At 46.3% G+C, this 16,988-nt stretch overlaps 1 protein-coding gene across 2 annotated transcripts; it reads right to left on the bottom strand.

The window, feature by feature from the left end:
- Nucleotides 1–11,520: 11,520 nt before the first annotated feature.
- On the bottom strand, nt 11,521–15,324 carry LOC137524160 (uncharacterized). 2 transcript variants are annotated; one of them, XM_068243737.1, is made up of 3 exons: nt 15,116–15,324; nt 13,713–13,875; nt 11,521–13,205 (listed from the first exon to the last, which is right to left on the bottom strand). In XM_068243737.1, exons 1-3 carry the CDS (start codon nt 15,300–15,302, stop codon nt 12,386–12,388), a joined length of 1,170 nt encoding a protein of 389 aa, XP_068099838.1. In that variant the 5' UTR covers nt 15,303–15,324; the 3' UTR covers nt 11,521–12,385. The 2 variants fall into 2 exon arrangements, with proteins under 2 accessions (XP_068099838.1, XP_068099845.1); XM_068243744.1 differs by lacking the exon at nt 15,116–15,324 and adding an exon at nt 14,064–14,723 and having other exon boundaries at nt 11,523–13,205.
- Between the last annotated feature and the right edge of the window lie 1,664 nt (nt 15,325–16,988).

Genomic DNA, 16,988 nt, shown 5'->3' on the forward strand with positions numbered 1-16,988 from the left:
AACATACGAACTCTGTGCAGATAAGGCCCAGGGACCCAACGCTACAAGGTGAGAATGCTAACTACTACGTCATCGTGCTTACTTAAAGCAAATTTGAAGCGAAAATAAACTTATGAGATAATAATACAAAACAGCATTTTTACATGCTGTATTGTTTTCTGTTTATTTGCTTTTGAGAAAATAGTAAAAATGTTATAATAAAAAAATAATAATAACAATTATATTTGTAAAGCGTTTTTCTCCTGTCAACATTGTCAACATACAACATTGATAGCAAGAAAAAAGTCTCATATTGTTTTCCAGTACAGGAAGAGTTAAAACACTTGAGTTGTTATCTATGCAAGAAAAATTGTATGACCTGGTGCACAAGTCCCTAAAAAGACTAAGTTCACCTCAAGCATAAGCCCGAGGGAAGGCAGGTTGAATGATGCAACACCTATAAAAAAAAAAAGAACAACCGCCACTCTTCAGAACTTTATGTCAAAAAATATATTTTATTAGTAGAAAAATTCCAAAAACCCCTCTGAATATCCCAAACCCCTAAAACCAAAAAGGACACGGGCATCCAGACACAGGAGTACTCCTGGTGCACACACCTGACACTCAAATGACACACTGTGAGAATCCGCTCAGCTGCCTGCGCAGGCAGGCAGCCTTTTGACCATTGTTTAGGTTTGCTTGCTGCAGGACTCTGGAAAGGAGACCTTCTGTCAGTTGTGCAGCTTGTGTTGCTGAGGGATTTGCATACATTAGTCATGCAAATCCGTTACCTGCCTTCTTTTGATGACTGGCACTATAAAAGCATTCTGCTCCCAGAATGCTTTGCTGGACATTTCCCTTCCATGGTCTGTTCCTGATGGACACTGCTGGAGTGTCAGCCATTGCTATCTAGTATAGTTAATTCCTGGGGGTTGCTTTAGGCTCCCCTTCTAGTCCAGTCAGGCTGTATTATCTGTTTTGCCTGTTGCGTCTGTCTTGTGTTTGGATCGTACAAGCCCTAGCGTTAGCGGCTGTGGATCCTTCTGATTGAGTCTGGAGTGTAGGTTGAAACAGCGGTTGTTTCTGCCTAACTCATCTGTTCTGTCTGCCGTGTGTTTGGATCGCACTCGCCCTAGCGCTAGTGCTGGGGATCCTTCTGTTCTGTCTCCTGGGATCGCGCTAGCCACTTTTCGCTAGCGCTGGGGATCCTTTTGGTCTGTCTTCTGGGATCGCGCTAGCCACTTTTCGCTAGCGCTGGGGATCCTTCTGTTCTGCTACTCTGTCTCCTGGGATCGCTGGCAATCCTTCTGTTCTGTCTTCTGGGATCGCGCTAGCTACTTTTCGCTAGCGCTGGGGATCCTTCTGTTCTGTCTTCTGGGATCGCGCTAGCCACTTTTCGCTAGCGCTGGGGATCCTTCTGTTCTGCTACTCTGTACCTGGATCGCGCTAGCCACTTTTCGCTAGTGCTGTGGATCCTATCTCTCGCTTGTCCCTGTTTTCGTGTGTCTGTCTTGTCTGATTCGAAACGTTTACTGTAGGCTCGGTGAGGTAACCGTTAAGCAAGCGCTCGCGTTCTCTGTTTCGTGTTTGTCTGTCCTTGGTTAGTTAGGCGTGCTTGTCTCTGTTGTGCGTAACACGCGGAGACCGCGCACGAACGCGTGCACTGTTGCGAATGAGTGCGGTGTTCGCGTTCAGCTAGCATTTGTTATTTTCTTTATCTTTCTCTTTGTATGATTTGCTGTGCCTTTGCTACCCTTGTGCTCTGTCCTGCTCAGTCTTGTGTCGCTATTGGCAATCGCCATTCTTGCGATTGCATTTCCTACTTCGTTTCCGCCGTTGTGTGTTCGCCGTCGCTGGGTGGCGACTAATTTGGTGGGCACACATTGGTTCTGTCCTTTTGCTCTATTCCCTGTGGGCTCCAGCCCTGCCTGATTGTACCTTGTCCCGGATCTGTACAATTCCCATTTGGTATCTGTGGCTGTGCAGCGGCTGTGTTCGCCTGCACTCCACAGCGCCATCTGCCGGTGGGAATTGCCCTCTGCGGGTGCATAGCACCTAGCCTGGGTGTCCGCAATAATACGCTTGTGGAGGAAATCCGCCGCGTCAGCGCACGTCTGGTGCGCTGACCACGGAGACGATTCCGCAATCGTTACAGAATGTCCAGCCAAACCAAAATTCCCAGGGCAGAGGGAACCTTCGATTTTGTTCAGATGTCATTGCCTGAGGCAAAGGCATATGTGGATCCTATTATAGGTAGGATCGCACACTACATTAAAGCAGTTAAAAAGTCTGTCCTCGTTCCTGATCCCAACCCATATGGAGATTACCTAGATACTGGGTTGTTTGAACCGCCATTTGCCTCATGGGAGATTGGGGCCTTGTTGGAAGAGTTTGATTTCGATTGGAAAGCCTTTTGCGATTTTTATATCGCAAAGAGCGCGGATGACCTGAATGATTGTCTCGACTCCATGTACCTTTTGATCGATTCTGATGAATGTGATGAGTGTGATGTGGATCTGGTGATTTATGTGTGGCAGACTATTTTGGACGAATTGCACACACACCAACCAATTATTTCCAATAAAGAGACACCATTGTCACATGATTATTCCTGTCTTTCTGGGGTAAAGCAAGTGAGTTTGGACACTGTGCGACCTGAAATGAATGGGTGTGCCTCGACTGTGGACACCTGCGTGAATTCTGATGGAGTTTCTCCCGTTTGTTTAGAGGTTAAATCTGTGCGATCTGATGCCGGTTTCTCAGATGTTCCTGTCGATTGTGACCGGCGTGAGTGTGTCAGCTTTGTCAATGATTTGTGGGATCCCTTGTCATGTAAAAACAGATCTTCTCTCAGTACTACTTTAAGATCCTCCATCTATGATCTCGCTATGGGGAAAATTCCCAAACGATGCAGTTTCAAGAGTAAAATTAATATGATTCCTCATGTTGTTGTCACAACTTCCCCTAACATTGTTCAGTATGAATGCTCAGACCTAGTCAGGTGTGAATGGGAGCCCCCGTTCCAGAAAAAACAGCTTGAAGCGTTGGTGTATGAATTGGAGAACGATTCAGAGTCGTTTTGTGAGTACTACATTGCCAGAAGTGAATCTGTCTTGAGAGCATGTATAAGTTATGCTTCCGCCTTAAGAGAAAAAAAGGGGTGTGAATTTGACTTTGTGAGTCCGCTGATTTGTATGTGGAAAATGATTCTGAATGAATTACGTGTACGTCATTCAGGTGACGTTTGTAAAGGTACATTGTCAGCTGGCGTTTCTGAGATCCAGCAATCCAGCCTGGAGACCTCAGAATCCCTGTCTTTGGAGTGTTCGGTTTCGCAACCTAAAGCGATTGCGGATTCGCAAATTTTGCGTTCTGTCTCCTCGGATTCGACATCGTTAGCCGAGTCTAAGAATGAGACAGCACTTTGGTTTTGTGAACCTGATACTGAAGCACCTTTGCTCTGTCCAGAGAAGATGTCTCTGAGCCTGCCCTGTATCATGAATAAAGACATTATGTCCACTCGCATTGACATTTGCGAGTCTGATTCTGAAGTAAGTACTGACTCTCCACCCAGTAATCTGGATGAGCCAATATTACCTTGTTTAAAATCTCCTGCAGTGTCCCTAGAGGCTCGTCTAGGTATTGCAACCATTGTTACCTGTTTCTCTGCTATTTTGGAATTGCAGTCTGGTTTGACTGCTATGGAGGAATTTCCCTGAAGTGAAACGAAACTCAGAAAGCCAGAGTTAGTTTCACTAGATATTTCTGTGTATCCCTGTCCTGATGATGAAATTCAGTCTCAGTTTATGGTGGAACTTTCCCTGGGACATCTGCCCGGTTCACAAAATAAAGCTCAAGCCTTGCCCTGTAACATGGATAGTTCAGAATCCTTCTTAGGAAACTTGAAAAAGGATGTTCCTGAGGTCCTGTCTGACCTCCTGGAGATCTCCGAGTTCCTCCCAAAGGGTGCAGAACTTGTAGGAGACGTCTCCTGCCCCCCAAGTCCTTCTGAGGTGTTGCCCACTTCAGTAGGCATTGCTGCCTTGCTGGCTACCTTTTCAGCTCTGATGGAGCTTCACGTCTGTGTAGTCAATGATGATATTATTGTCACAGAAATTTCTGAATTTGTATCCGAGTCTTCTTTTGAAAGTCCAGTGCCTGTGACCTCCACTCATGATGTTTCTCTGCCCGGTACTGGTTTTGGTCTTGACGTGCCGGACTCTGAGGTTGGCAGTTCCCCGACATGTCCTGAGGTTTCTCCTGTGCTGGTGTACCCCAGTGTGCTCTGTGACCCAGAAAGCCCAAGTGTGCCTCGGTTACCAGCGTACTCAGATTCTTCCTCGGTGGAGACATGCTCTGATATGGCCTGCCTGCTTGCATGCCCAGAAGTGGTCCCTGAAAGTCTTGATCTTGATGGGTGTCCTCGTAATTTTGAATCCGGAATTGTCATTGGTTCCATGGGGGTTCTTGGTAATTCTCCATGTGAGCCTGGTGATTGTTCTACCCTCTTGGGATCTCTGTGGAGCTTCAAAAGGTTCTGGGAGATTCCGGGAGAGATTTTGCTTGGTACCCTGGATAAGATCAACGGTGGCTTTTGTGTTGTAAGGGACACTTCGAACAGGTATTGTGGCAGGTTTGGTATTTTCGGACGCTCCTTGGAAGGTGATGGGTATTGTCTGGAGGGTGTTGATGGCTTCTTCTCTGGCGTTCACAGTCCTGATGGGTGTTATACTGAGACTGGTAGTACTGATGGGCATGTTTCGGTGGCTTCTGTTTCCGATGAGGTCGGTTTCGGGTGGACTGACTCTGGAATTGGACCTTGTCGGGCTGCCCCGACCTTCATGAGTCTTCTGTTAGAGTGGTTTGGAGATATCAGTTTTGAGGGTCGTCTGGAATTCGACCCTAGGAGGGGGGGTACTGTGAGAATCCGCTCAGCTGCCTGCGCAGGCAGGCAGCCTTTTGACCATTGTTTAGGTTTGCTTGCTGCAGGACTCTGGAAAGGAGACCTTCTGTCAGTTGTGCAGCTTGTGTTGCTGAGGGATTTGCATACATTAGTCATGCAAATCCGTTACCTGCCTTCTTTTGATGACTGGCACTATAAAAGCATTCTGCTCCCAGAATGCTTTGCTGGACATTTCCCTTCCATGGTCTGTTCCTGATGGACACTGCTGGAGTGTCAGCCATTGCTATCTAGTATAGTTAATTCCTGGGGGTTGCTTTAGGCTCCCCTTCTAGTCCAGTCAGGCTGTATTATCTGTTTTGCCTGTTGCGTCTGTCTTGTGTTTGGATCGTACAAGCCCTAGCGTTAGCGGCTGTGGATCCTTCTGATTGAGTCTGGAGTGTAGGTTGAAACAGCGGTTGTTTCTGCCTAACTCATCTGTTCTGTCTGCCGTGTGTTTGGATCGCACTCGCCCTAGCGCTAGTGCTGGGGATCCTTCTGTTCTGTCTCCTGGGATCGCGCTAGCCACTTTTCGCTAGCGCTGGGGATCCTTCTGTTCTGTCTTCTGGGATCGCGCTAGCCACTTTTCGCTAGCGCTGGGGATCCTTCTGTTCTGCTACTCTGTCTAATGGGATCGCGCTAGCTACTTTTCGCTAGCGCTGGGGATCCTTCTGTTCTGTCTTCTGGGATCGCGCTAGCCACTTTTCGCTAGCGCTGGGGATCCTTCTGTTCTGCTACTCTGTACCTGGATCGCGCTAGCCACTTTTCGCTAGTGCTGTGGATCCTATCTCTCGCTTGTCCCTGTTTTCGTGTTTCTGTCTTGTCTGATTCGAAACGCTTACTGTAGGCTCGGTGAGGTAACCGTTAAGCAAGCGCTCGCGTTCTCTGTTTCGTGTTTGTCTGTCTTTGGTTAGTTAGGCGTGCTTGTCTCTGTGCGTAACACGTGAAGACCGCGCACGAACGCGTGCACTGTTGCGAATGAGTGCGGTGTTCGCGTTCAGCTAGCATTTGTTATTTTCTTTATCTTTCTCTTTGTATGATTTGCTGTGCCTTTGCTACCCTTGTGCTCTGTCCTGCTCAGTCTTGTGTCGCTATTGGCAATCGCCATTCTTGCGATTGCATTTCCTACTTCATTTCCGCCGTTGTGTGTTCGCCGTCGCTGGGTGGTGACTAATTTGGTGGGCACACATTGGTTCTGTCCTTTTGCTCTGTTCCCTGTGGGCTATCCAGCCCTGCCTGATTGTACCTTGTCCCGGATCTGTACAATTCCCATTTGGTATCTGTGGCTGTGCAGCGGCTGTGTTCGCCTGCACTCCACAGCGCCATCTGCCGGTGGGAATTGCCCTCTGCGGGTGCATAGCACCTAGCCTGGGTGTCCGCAATAATACGCTCGTGGAGGAAATCCGCTGCGTCAGCGCACGTCTGGTGCCCTGACCACGGAGACGATTCCGCAATCGTTACACACACACTACAGGTCTAGATCGGCCGAACTGTAAACAACTTGTGCATGTGTCATGCTGTATAGCAGTGCTGTCCAACTTCACGGGCATGGAGGGCCATTTTTTTTTCAGACCCCATGGTGGAGGGCCGAAGGTTCTTGCTAGAGCCGCAGACCCCCCCCCCCCCCCCCCCGTAAAAAAATGCAATTAAAGGACAATTAGATTGGCTGCACTTTCCAGTAAATGCAATTTAAGATTTTGGTGACGTTGTGTGGTGCACACAGTGCGCCAAAAATCATGGGGGTTCAGCTGTGAGAAAAATGGGTGTGGCCATGGACCAGAATGTGGGTGTGGCCATGGGTGGAGACAAATTTACATAAACTTAGCAATGTGGGACATTAGATTAGGACAGTGGTGGTGAACCTATTGGAGGCCGAGTGCCCAACCTGCAACCCAAAAGTCACTTATCTATCGCAAAGTGGCAACAGCAATTTAAACTACATACAAACGTTTTAACTCATACATGAACATTATGGAAAATCCAAGTTGAAAATAAACTCTGAAGATAAACAATTTCATCCATCCTACTCCTGAAAAATGTATTTTTTTAGAACCTCACAGTTTTATTTTCCGTTTTAAAAAGCTAAAAAAAGTAGGTTTAATGCTATTGTCTCAAGATGATGATTAAGCTTTTCCATAGTCTCGCAGTTCACAATCATGTGACCCCCAACAAGACAAATTCAGCAATCATGAGGCCCCCAACAAGACAAATTCAGCATCATGAGGACCCCAACAAGACAAATTTAGCAATCATGAGGCCCCAAACAAATCATGAGGCTCCCAACAAGACACATTCAGCAATCTTGAGGCCCCCAACAAGACAAATTCAGCAATCGTGATGGCCCCAACAAGTCATGAGGCCCCCAACAAGACGAATTCAGCAGTCATGAGGCACATAAATAGACAGCATTTCACCTAAATAGGCAGAATGCCCCTTTAATATGGTAGACACCTCTCACCTAGCTTCTGAATTCTCTTCTACTGGCTGCTGTGCCTGGCTGGCCTGGCAATAATGTTTTTGGCCAGATTGGTGATGATGTGTGGGCTGAAAGGCCTTGCGGTGCTGCTGTGGCTGGGCTGGCGGTGATGCTGTGGTGTGGCCGGATGAGATAGTGACAGGTGCCCCCCAGTTAGATAGTGACAGGTGCCCCCCAGTTAGATAGTGACAGGTGCCCCCCCAGTTAGATAGTGACAGGTGCCCCCCCAGTGAGATAGTGACAGGTGCCCCCCCCAGTGAGATAGTGACAGGTGCCCCCCAAGTGAGATAGTGACAGGTGCCCCCCAGTGAGATAGTGACAGGTGCCCCCCAGTAAGATAGTGACAGGTGCCCCCCCAGTGAGATAGTGACAGGTGCCCCCCCAGTTAGATAGTGACAGGTGCCCCCCCAGTTAGATAGTGACAGGTGCCCCCAGTGAGATAGTGACAGGTACCCCTTAGTGAGATAGTGACAAGTGCCCCCCCAGTTAGTGACAGGTGTCCCCCCAGTGAGATAGTGACAGGTGCCCCCCAGTTAGATAGTGACAGGTGCCCCCCAGTGAGATAGTGACAGGTGCCCCCCAGTTAGATAGTGACAGGTGCCCCCCAGTGAGATAGTGACAGGTGCCCCCCAGTGAGATAGTGACAGGTGTCCCCCCAGTGAGATAGTGACAGGTGCCCCCCCAGTTAGATAGTGACAGGTGCCCCCCCCCCCCCCCCCAGCTAGATAGCAAGGTGTCCATTGCCTCGCCCGTTACCTCAGATCAGCGCCAATGTCCTCTCCTGTGTCCCCGCTGGCGCTGCCGCTTAGTGATGGGTCGTTCGCAAACAAGCCGATTCTAAGAGCTGGCTCTTTGCTGCGAACGACAAGAGCCGGCTCTCAGTTTTGAAAGAGCCGATGCCTCAGCTGCCCCACACAGCTCTGATTTGCTGTGTAATAAAGGGCGCTGAGGCATGCTGGGAGATGTAGTCCTCCTCTTGCAGCTTGTAGGAGTGTATGGGGCAGAGCAGAGCAGTAGCAGGAGGGATTGCCCCAGTCAGAGAAGCAGTCTGGAGTTGTCATGGAGATGGGGGAAGGGCTTTTACTCCGATTCTGAGTGGCGTATAGTGATATTTCATGAAGAGCCGATTCAGAGCCGTAAGAGCTGGCTCTTTAACCACTTGATGACCCAGCCTTTACCCCCCCCCCCCCCCTAAGGACCAGCGCTGATTTTGCTGATCTGTGCTGGGTGGGCTCTACAGCCCCCCTCCACCGCAGGATTCCCCCTCTCCCTCTCCTCCCTCCCTTCCCCGGAGATCGGAGGCTGCACAGGAACGGATCTGTCCTGTGCAGCCTCTAAGCGGATTATTTCCGCTTGTGTTTACATTTAGCCTGCGAGCCGCGATCGGCGGCCCGCAGGCTATTCACGGAGCCCCCCGCCGTGAATTGACAGGAAGCAGCCGCCCGCACGAGCGGCTGTTTCCTGATTAATTAGCCTGCAGCCGGCGACGCAGATCTGCGTCGCTGGTCCTGCAGCTGCCACTTTGCCGACGCGCGTTATGAGTGCGCGGTTGGCAAGTGGTTAATGGGAGCTGATTCAGAAGAGCCAATTCCCCGAGAAGAGCCGGAATTCCCATCACTACTGCCGCTGCTTCACAGCTCAGACCTCACAGATCGCGGCGACTGAAGCAAGCAGAGCACGCGCATGACACCCGCGCGGCAGAATGTCACATGCGGAAGTGACTAATGATGTCACTTCCGCATGTGACGTACTCCGTGCGGGTACCATGCGGGGACACAGGAGAGGCCACACAAGAGGGAGCAGGCATGGCGCCCATAGCGCACGCCATGCCTGCATCTCGGGGAGACAAGCGGGCCGCAAAAGGAGGCCTGGCGGGCCGGATGCGGCCCGCGGGCCACCAGTTGGACAGCGCTGCTGTATAGGAACAAGGATAACTTTTCACATAATTTTTGGTTTTAGGGGTTTGGGCTATTCAGAGGGGTTTTTGGAATTTTTCTACTAATAAAATATAATTTTTGTTATCTATGCAAAAAAGTTTCTCTGAGCTATTCAACCAACTTGGTCAAACTCAGTCCTGTTTTCTAAATAACTAAAGTTGAATACACGCAAGTTGCTCTTCAGGGATCGAGATTTGATCTCCTAAGGCGACATCGCTGGTGGCCTGTACAGACGGGAAAGCACCGCAGACAATGGAAACAGCTGTTGCGGGGGGAGTTGATGTGCTGGGCAGATCGCTCGCAGGTTGGTGATCAGTGGCTGATGTGCACACGCCTGACTATTAGCTCAGGCGGTCGTTAGCGGCCACCATTGAATCGATCCTCTGCTCCGCCATCTTGGTCTGGTATGTGGGAGCCACCGCCAGTAACAGGCACAAATTACAGAGGATCATTAGGTCGGCAGAGAGGACCATTGGGAGACCCCTGCCCCCACTTGACCACCTGTATAACACGAGACTGCAAGCCAGGGCACTGAGGATTGCAAGTGACCTCTCTCACCCAGGTCAATGTTTTTTCACCCCACTCCCACTGGGTCGGAGACTTCGGGCCATCCCCACCAAAACCACCAGACACAAGAACTCTTTCTTTCCGATGGCCGTTAGCCTCCTGAACTCCCTTAACATCCTACCACCCACTATCAGCGCCCTACCACCTGCATAGGAGCGGCGGGCTTCGGCTGTGTATATTTAATTGTGATTGTATATTCGTGTATGCTTGTACTTGAGTTTGAGATACTACTGTCATTCTAATGTTTTCCTGCCTTTCTTTCTATGTATTGCTCCATTGTGCCAAACCCAATTCCGGGCCTGACCCAGTCATGCTTGGCGAAATAAATTGATTCTGATTCTGACCTTAGTCAAGCATGTGTATTGGCCTTTAAACAGCCAAGAAACTGTGCGAGACAGCTTGAAATAAGGTTTTACGGCAGGAAAGTTCAAAGAGTCATTAGCTCTGCTCAGTTTTACAGCTTAAAATACAGAGTGTGGTTTCTAAACTGCAAATATGACTGAATGATGCAATGTTATAAATAAAGCTATAAATATAAAAATATAAATAGTACATGTTCCTTGTACAAACTCAAGAAGTTCAAGAAATGAGTGATGGAAAGGCATGGGAAACAGATGCAGCAGCATGCACCCGAGTCTTCACTGAGGCATAGCTGTAAGTTACTGAGCAGATTTGTGCAGGCACTTTAAGTTATTCACAAGAAATGAAAGCCCAGCTCCAGTCATTTTTTTTTTTTAATATTTATTTATTATTCCCACTCGTTTCCCTGTTAGAAGGATTTAGTCATTTCCTGTCCTGGTCATACCAACGGATATAAAGGACACAGACAGCAATAAAAGTTCTAATTCTTCTTCAGGCCTTGTTCGCATTGCGTTCGGCTAGCGTGTCCATCCACGGTGGGCTTTTTTTTCCGCGTATTTTTAAAGTGTTTTCCGGCGATTTTCTGCGCATTTGCTCGTTTCTGTGGGCGTTTTTGTAAGCGCTTTTGCAGAGCGCTTCCGTCTTTTGATGCGGAAAAAGATCCAGAAACGATAAATACAATGTATTTTTTTTTTTTAAACGCTCACACAATCAATTTTGTGAGCGTTTTGTGTTTTTCCTATACTTTCCATTGAGGCAAATCGCCTCAAAAATGGCTCAAGCACCACTTTTCAAAGCGGATCGCAAACAAACTGCTCTGATATGAACTCTCTCATAGAGAGTCATTGCACAAGCGCTTTCAGGGTGATTTTGAAAATCGCCCGCGCTTAGGGCTGGTGCACACCAAAAACCGCAAGCAGATCCGCAAAACGCTAGCGTTTTTTGAACCGCTTATTGTCATTTTGATAGCGCGGTTTTGGGGCGTTTTGGGGGCGTTTTGCGTTTTTTGCGTGCGTTTTTGCAAGCGTTTTTGGAAGCGTTTTGCGTTTTGCGTTTTTCAGGAAAAGAGGTAGAAAGACCTTAAACAAAGGGTTAAAGTGCGATATATTGATGACACATGTGAAGCACATTGAGCAATTGAAGTAAAAAACCCAATATAAAAAGGGTGGGGTCCTTAACAACATTGTGGGTTAGTTCAGGAGAGGTGACACTGTAGTTTGTAGAGAAGAGTGACTTGTTTTTGGAAAATGTTTCCTGATGTGCTGTTATTGCTCTGTGTAGCAGCATATATGAGACGTAGGCCAAGGACAAGGAGATACTGGGTGCATCCCATGCTACAAGAGCGGCGCCGGAAGGGTCAATTTAGGACCCTATATAGAGATTTGAGGCACCATCCAGAAAAGTTTTTTGGCTACACCCGCATGTCTGTGTCCAGGTAAGAATACTTGTCACTTATTTTTATAATGGGGCTAAGTATTTTGGGGAGGAATGAAATTGTAAGCACTTTTTGGCCCTTAGTTAACTGTGTTTGACTGTAAACAGAAAAACAACACAATAATCAATCCGCTGTATACATAAGCTAACCAAATAACTGTGATACTTGATCCTGGTGTGTTATGTATTCAATGCCTAAGGCCTCCATCTAATTTTTCTATAGGAGTAACTACTATATTATATATCCATAGTTTACCCAAAACATTTGGAGTATATTATGACCTTACATACTCCTGGTGCATACTTCATTAAGTATATGGCAACAATCAGCATATGGGACACAGTAATGAAGCAATGTTTGAACAAAATCTTTCGTTTTAATGTTTTGTTCTTCTGTGCAAAGAATATTTTGGACATGTGTTGTCCATACTTTGCTTTCAGCAGCAAAAGTAATATGTCACAAATGAAAAATGTTTCTGCAACAAACAACAGTAGATCTAAAGATAAGCATGCTCTTTTTTCCTAGTTTTGATGGCCTTTTAGCCAAACTGAAGGATGCCCTTCGCCGACAAGACACTAACTTTCGCCTAGCAATCACACCAACTGAGCGACTCCTCATAACATTGAGGTAATGTAAACTAAGATCCAAATCTGAGCATTGAACAATAAAATAAAATGTAAAACTACAAAAAACTAGTCATGTTGTGATAGCAAATCACACATACTACCAGGGCCCTGATTGTAAGCATGTGTACCTGATTCAGCATTTGTATGAGGCTGGCTGTGCGATGTTAAATCAGTGTACACTGTAGAGTCACTGTGCATAGATGATGTTTGAAATCGCATACCTTGATCAGGGCGCTGAGGTGGAGGCATAGAGTAATGAGGCTGTTGACCATATGGCATGTTATGCATATGCATTGGTGGGTAGTGGGGTGGGTCATAAATGCGTTGCATATGGTAAGAGAGTTGTGGGTGTGCATTATATTGTTGGCTGGAAGCAGGCAGGTGTGGTTGCTGCAAGTAGTTGTGCACATTGTCATCTGCACGGGTCTCAGGTAGTAAGAATCTCCCCAGGGTCTCAGAGATGGCATGTCTGGCTGCCCATTGCTTATCAGGAGGCACTTTTTGTAATAGTGGCACCAAACTTAAAAGATACTGTGTGCATGGCTCTTTAAGTTGTTTCATTTCATCCTCTCGCTTCTCCATATGATCAACAGCCTTTTCTATTGAACTAATCAGCTTCTGGTCGTATTCAGCCCTGCTCATACCTCTTCCTATTCTCCTGCCTTGTGTAGCTACCCTCACACCTCTACTAGACCTGACAGTTGTGCGTGTCCGACTACTCGCTGGGCTGTGTGGTGTGTGATCTGGGGTAGTAGAGTCACTGTCTTCCACTGTAGCAGTGTCAACATCCTGTGTAGTGTCTTCTTCAACTTCAACATCACTGGTGGTGGTAGGTGGCACCTCTACATCGTCCTCCTCAGGATCTGGTGGTAGGCTATCTTCAGTCCTTTGGAAAGGGGAAAGCACAACTTTAGTTCATGGAATAGTGACCATGGATGTCACAGCAAATATATGGGCACAATGCGATGCATCTTTCATTGCAAAACAATAGCAGTAGCCTGTCTATTTTTCCCATTATTTGTGTACATAGCTTTTAGGCACAGCCCCTGAGCAAGCATAGAGCAAAACTGGCCTGAGTAAACTAGCACTGATTTTGGTAGATGTGTGTTACAGATGTGTGATGCAGACACTACTGCAGCCAAACATATAACCAGCACTGTCAGGCAACTGTTATGTTGGGTAACGAACAGTCCACATTCCTGTCATGTAATCATTTTAAACTGGACCTATGCCATCCTTACATTAAGCTACGTCCCCCAATATATTTGGTAGAGTGATGGCAGATTATTCGTTCCACACTACTGAATTGCATTGTGGGCCTACTCCTTCCTTCACTGTTCTATTGGCGAAGTTGACAAACATTGCAATAGGTTAACATTTACGCCATACTTACTCAGCCGGTTCATGATGTTTTCTTAGAAATTCTAATATGCCACAATATTTATATTTTGTTCGCTGCGAACTTCCAGACCCACTTTTGGATTCATGGTATTGCTTTTCAATCTCCTTTTTGTAACTGTCTCTGACCGACTTCCATCTTGTCCGCAGGAGGGCAACTAGGAATAAAAATAAACATACATGTTATTTCTTTTCTTTTGCAGATTTCTGGCAACAGGGCATTCATATGCAGCACTTCACTACCAATTCCTCATGGGAAGAAGTACAATCCGATACTTAGTTTTGGACACCTGCACATTGATCTGGAAAGTACTTCAACCGGAATTTATGCCAACTCCTGACGTACCTATGTGGGAGGCTAACATGCAGCTTTTTTGGGAGAAACATGATTTCCCTAACTGCCTTGGAGCAGTGGATGGGAAACATGTCAGACTGGTTATGCCTGCATTCACTGGCAGTCTCTATTACAATTATAAAAAATTCTTTTCACTAGTGCTCATGGCTGTTGTGGATCCTAATTTGAAATTTATCTATGTGGATGTTGGGGCTTACGGAAGTTCCCATGATTCCTCAGTCTTCCAGCACAGTCGATTTGGCGTGAAGCTTCGCACAGGCCAGATGACTTTACCACCACCACGCCCCTGGCCTGACACTGTAGAACCACCTTACCCCTGTGTGTTTGTGGCTGATGAGGCCTTTGCACTGTCTGAGCATGTTATGAGACCGTATGCACAGAGAGATATGACTCATAAGAAAGTAGTCTTTAATAACCGCCTGACCAAAGCCAGACAAGTAGTAGAATGTGCATTTGGAATTCTGGCAAACAAATGGCGCATTTATCACACTGCTATAAAAATGCAACCAAAGTATGCTATAATAGTGGTGAAGGCAACATGTATTTTGCATAATTATGTGAGAACACTAGATAGCATGACCATAGAGGAGGAAGAGGGGGATCTTTCAAACAGTGCTCTTGTCACTTTACCACCAGCTACTTTACGTGGTCCCATTTCTGCCATTCGCAACAGAGACAAATTAGCTGATTATTTTGTGCCATAACTGTAAGAAATAAAAAACCTGCAGGCTGCTATTTACTTACATGACGAGATCAGTATTATTGTGCAAGTAAACATTCTTGAAACCGTGTTGTATGTCTATATCATTCATGACACTCTAAAGTGGCAAATAGCGCCCTAATAATACATGTGAGTACATACACACACATGTACCTGCTGTTTATAAGGAGAGATGGCTATAGAGAGAACAGCTTTGCCAGAGACCTGTGATAATGACATTTCTAATTGTTTAATTACTCATTTAGTGGAGGGGTGATGATATATTGTCTGCAAAGTGCTGCATGAAATCAATAAAATACAACAATTCTGTACACATACTTACTCTTAGAATCCTTGCCCTTTTGGCTCAAAGTATTCCATTTTTCTCCAAGAAAATCTTTTGCAATGTTGCTCCAGATTTCATGAGCCCTTTGGTGATCTTTATATCCAGGCAAAGACTTGTCATAAAGTTCTGGGCTGTTTTCAATCTTAATTATCAGGTTTTCTGTGGTAAACCACTTTGCTGCCATCTTCCTCCTGCGCAGTCTAAAATCCCTCATGCAAATCTGCCACACAGGAAGCACACTTTGACCTGGAAGTGCGCATTCTTGAAAAAACGCATCCGCATCCGCATCAAAATCCGCTTGATCAAGCGGTTTTACAGGCGTTTTGCGTTTTTCCTATACTTAACATTGGAGGCAGAAACGCATCCGAAATCCAAAAAATGCCTCACCCAGGCATTTTTCGTTTCTGCAAAACGCCTGCCGCTCTGGTTTGCACCACCCCATTGAGATACATTGACCAAGCAGATCCGCAGCCGCAAGCGGATCTGAAAACGCCCAAAAAGCCGCCCGGTGTGCACCAGCCCTCAAAATGTAACAAAAACGCCTGTAATGTGAACAAGGCCTCACTATAGTCAAAATTTTCTGAAACCTTTTCTCCTAAGTTTTCCCCTATGATATTTTCAACATGTTGGCCTGGTGCACACCAGAGGAGTTTTTCTGAGTGTTTTGAGTTTTTAAATCTGCTGCTAATGTTATCCTATGTGTCTGTGCACACTGGAGCAATGAGGTTTTGTAAAAAACCCCATAGCATTACATTAGGAAGAGCTTTTGAAGCCTCTAAAAGCTCTTCCCAATGTAATGCTATGGAGTTTTTTACAAAACCTCATTGCTCCAGTGTGCACAGACACATAGGATAACATTAGCAGCAGATTTAAAAACTCAAAACGCTCAGAAAAACTCCTCTGGTGTGCACCAGGCCTACGTCAATAAAATGCTCTTTAAGGCCTGGTGCACACCAAAAACCGCTAGCAGATCCGCAAAATGCTAGCAGATTTTGAAACGCTTTTTCTTATTTTTCTATGGCGTTTTGCTAGCGTTTTGCGGATTGCTGCAGCAGATTTCAGTATACTACATTTCATATATTGTTACAGTAAAGCTGTTACTGAACAGCTTCTGTAACAAAAACGCCGGCAAAACCGCTCTGAACAGGCGTTTTTCAGAGCGGTTTGCGGTTTTCCTATACTTAACATGGAGGCAGAAACACATCCGAAATCCAAAAAATGCCTCACCCCGGCATTTTTCGTTTCTGCAAAACGCCTCCCGCTCTGGTGTGCACCACCCCATTGAGATACATTGACCAAGCGGATCCGCAGCCGCAAGCGGCTGCAGAAACGCTGCACAAGCCGCTCGGTGTGCACCAGCCCTGAATGACCAGTGAGCAAATAGATACAAATAATTTTGACAGTACTTTTTCAACTTATTTTTGGTACTTTTTCAACTGCAAAGTGCTGAAAAGCTATTTTTATGTCAAAATGAAAAATGATCTCATAGGAGAAAACTCAGGAGATAAAATAAATTGCACATGCCTCCATGGCCCATATGCAATTTACTTTTTCTCCTGAGTTATCTCCTAGGTGATATTTTCACACCATGTCATGAAATACATTTTAACCCACCAGCAAGCAAGAAAAGAATCAAAATAATTTTGATAGTACTTTTCACCAACTTTTGGGTACTTTTTTTCAGTTCGTAAAATGCTAAGTTATTTTAAACAGAAGATGAAAATTATCTCCTAGGAGATAACTCAGGAGAAAAAGATGATTGCATATGGGCCCATAAGTCTTGCGGGGCAGTGATGAGTAAGTCAGCACTATTCCACCTGCACATTTTTTCTTTGTTTTAGAGTTCAGACGGGTGTTTAGTGTTGTCATT

This window comes from Hyperolius riggenbachi, chromosome 1 (genome assembly GCF_040937935.1).
Source record: "Hyperolius riggenbachi isolate aHypRig1 chromosome 1, aHypRig1.pri, whole genome shotgun sequence".
NCBI lineage: Eukaryota > Metazoa > Chordata > Amphibia > Anura > Hyperoliidae > Hyperolius > Hyperolius riggenbachi.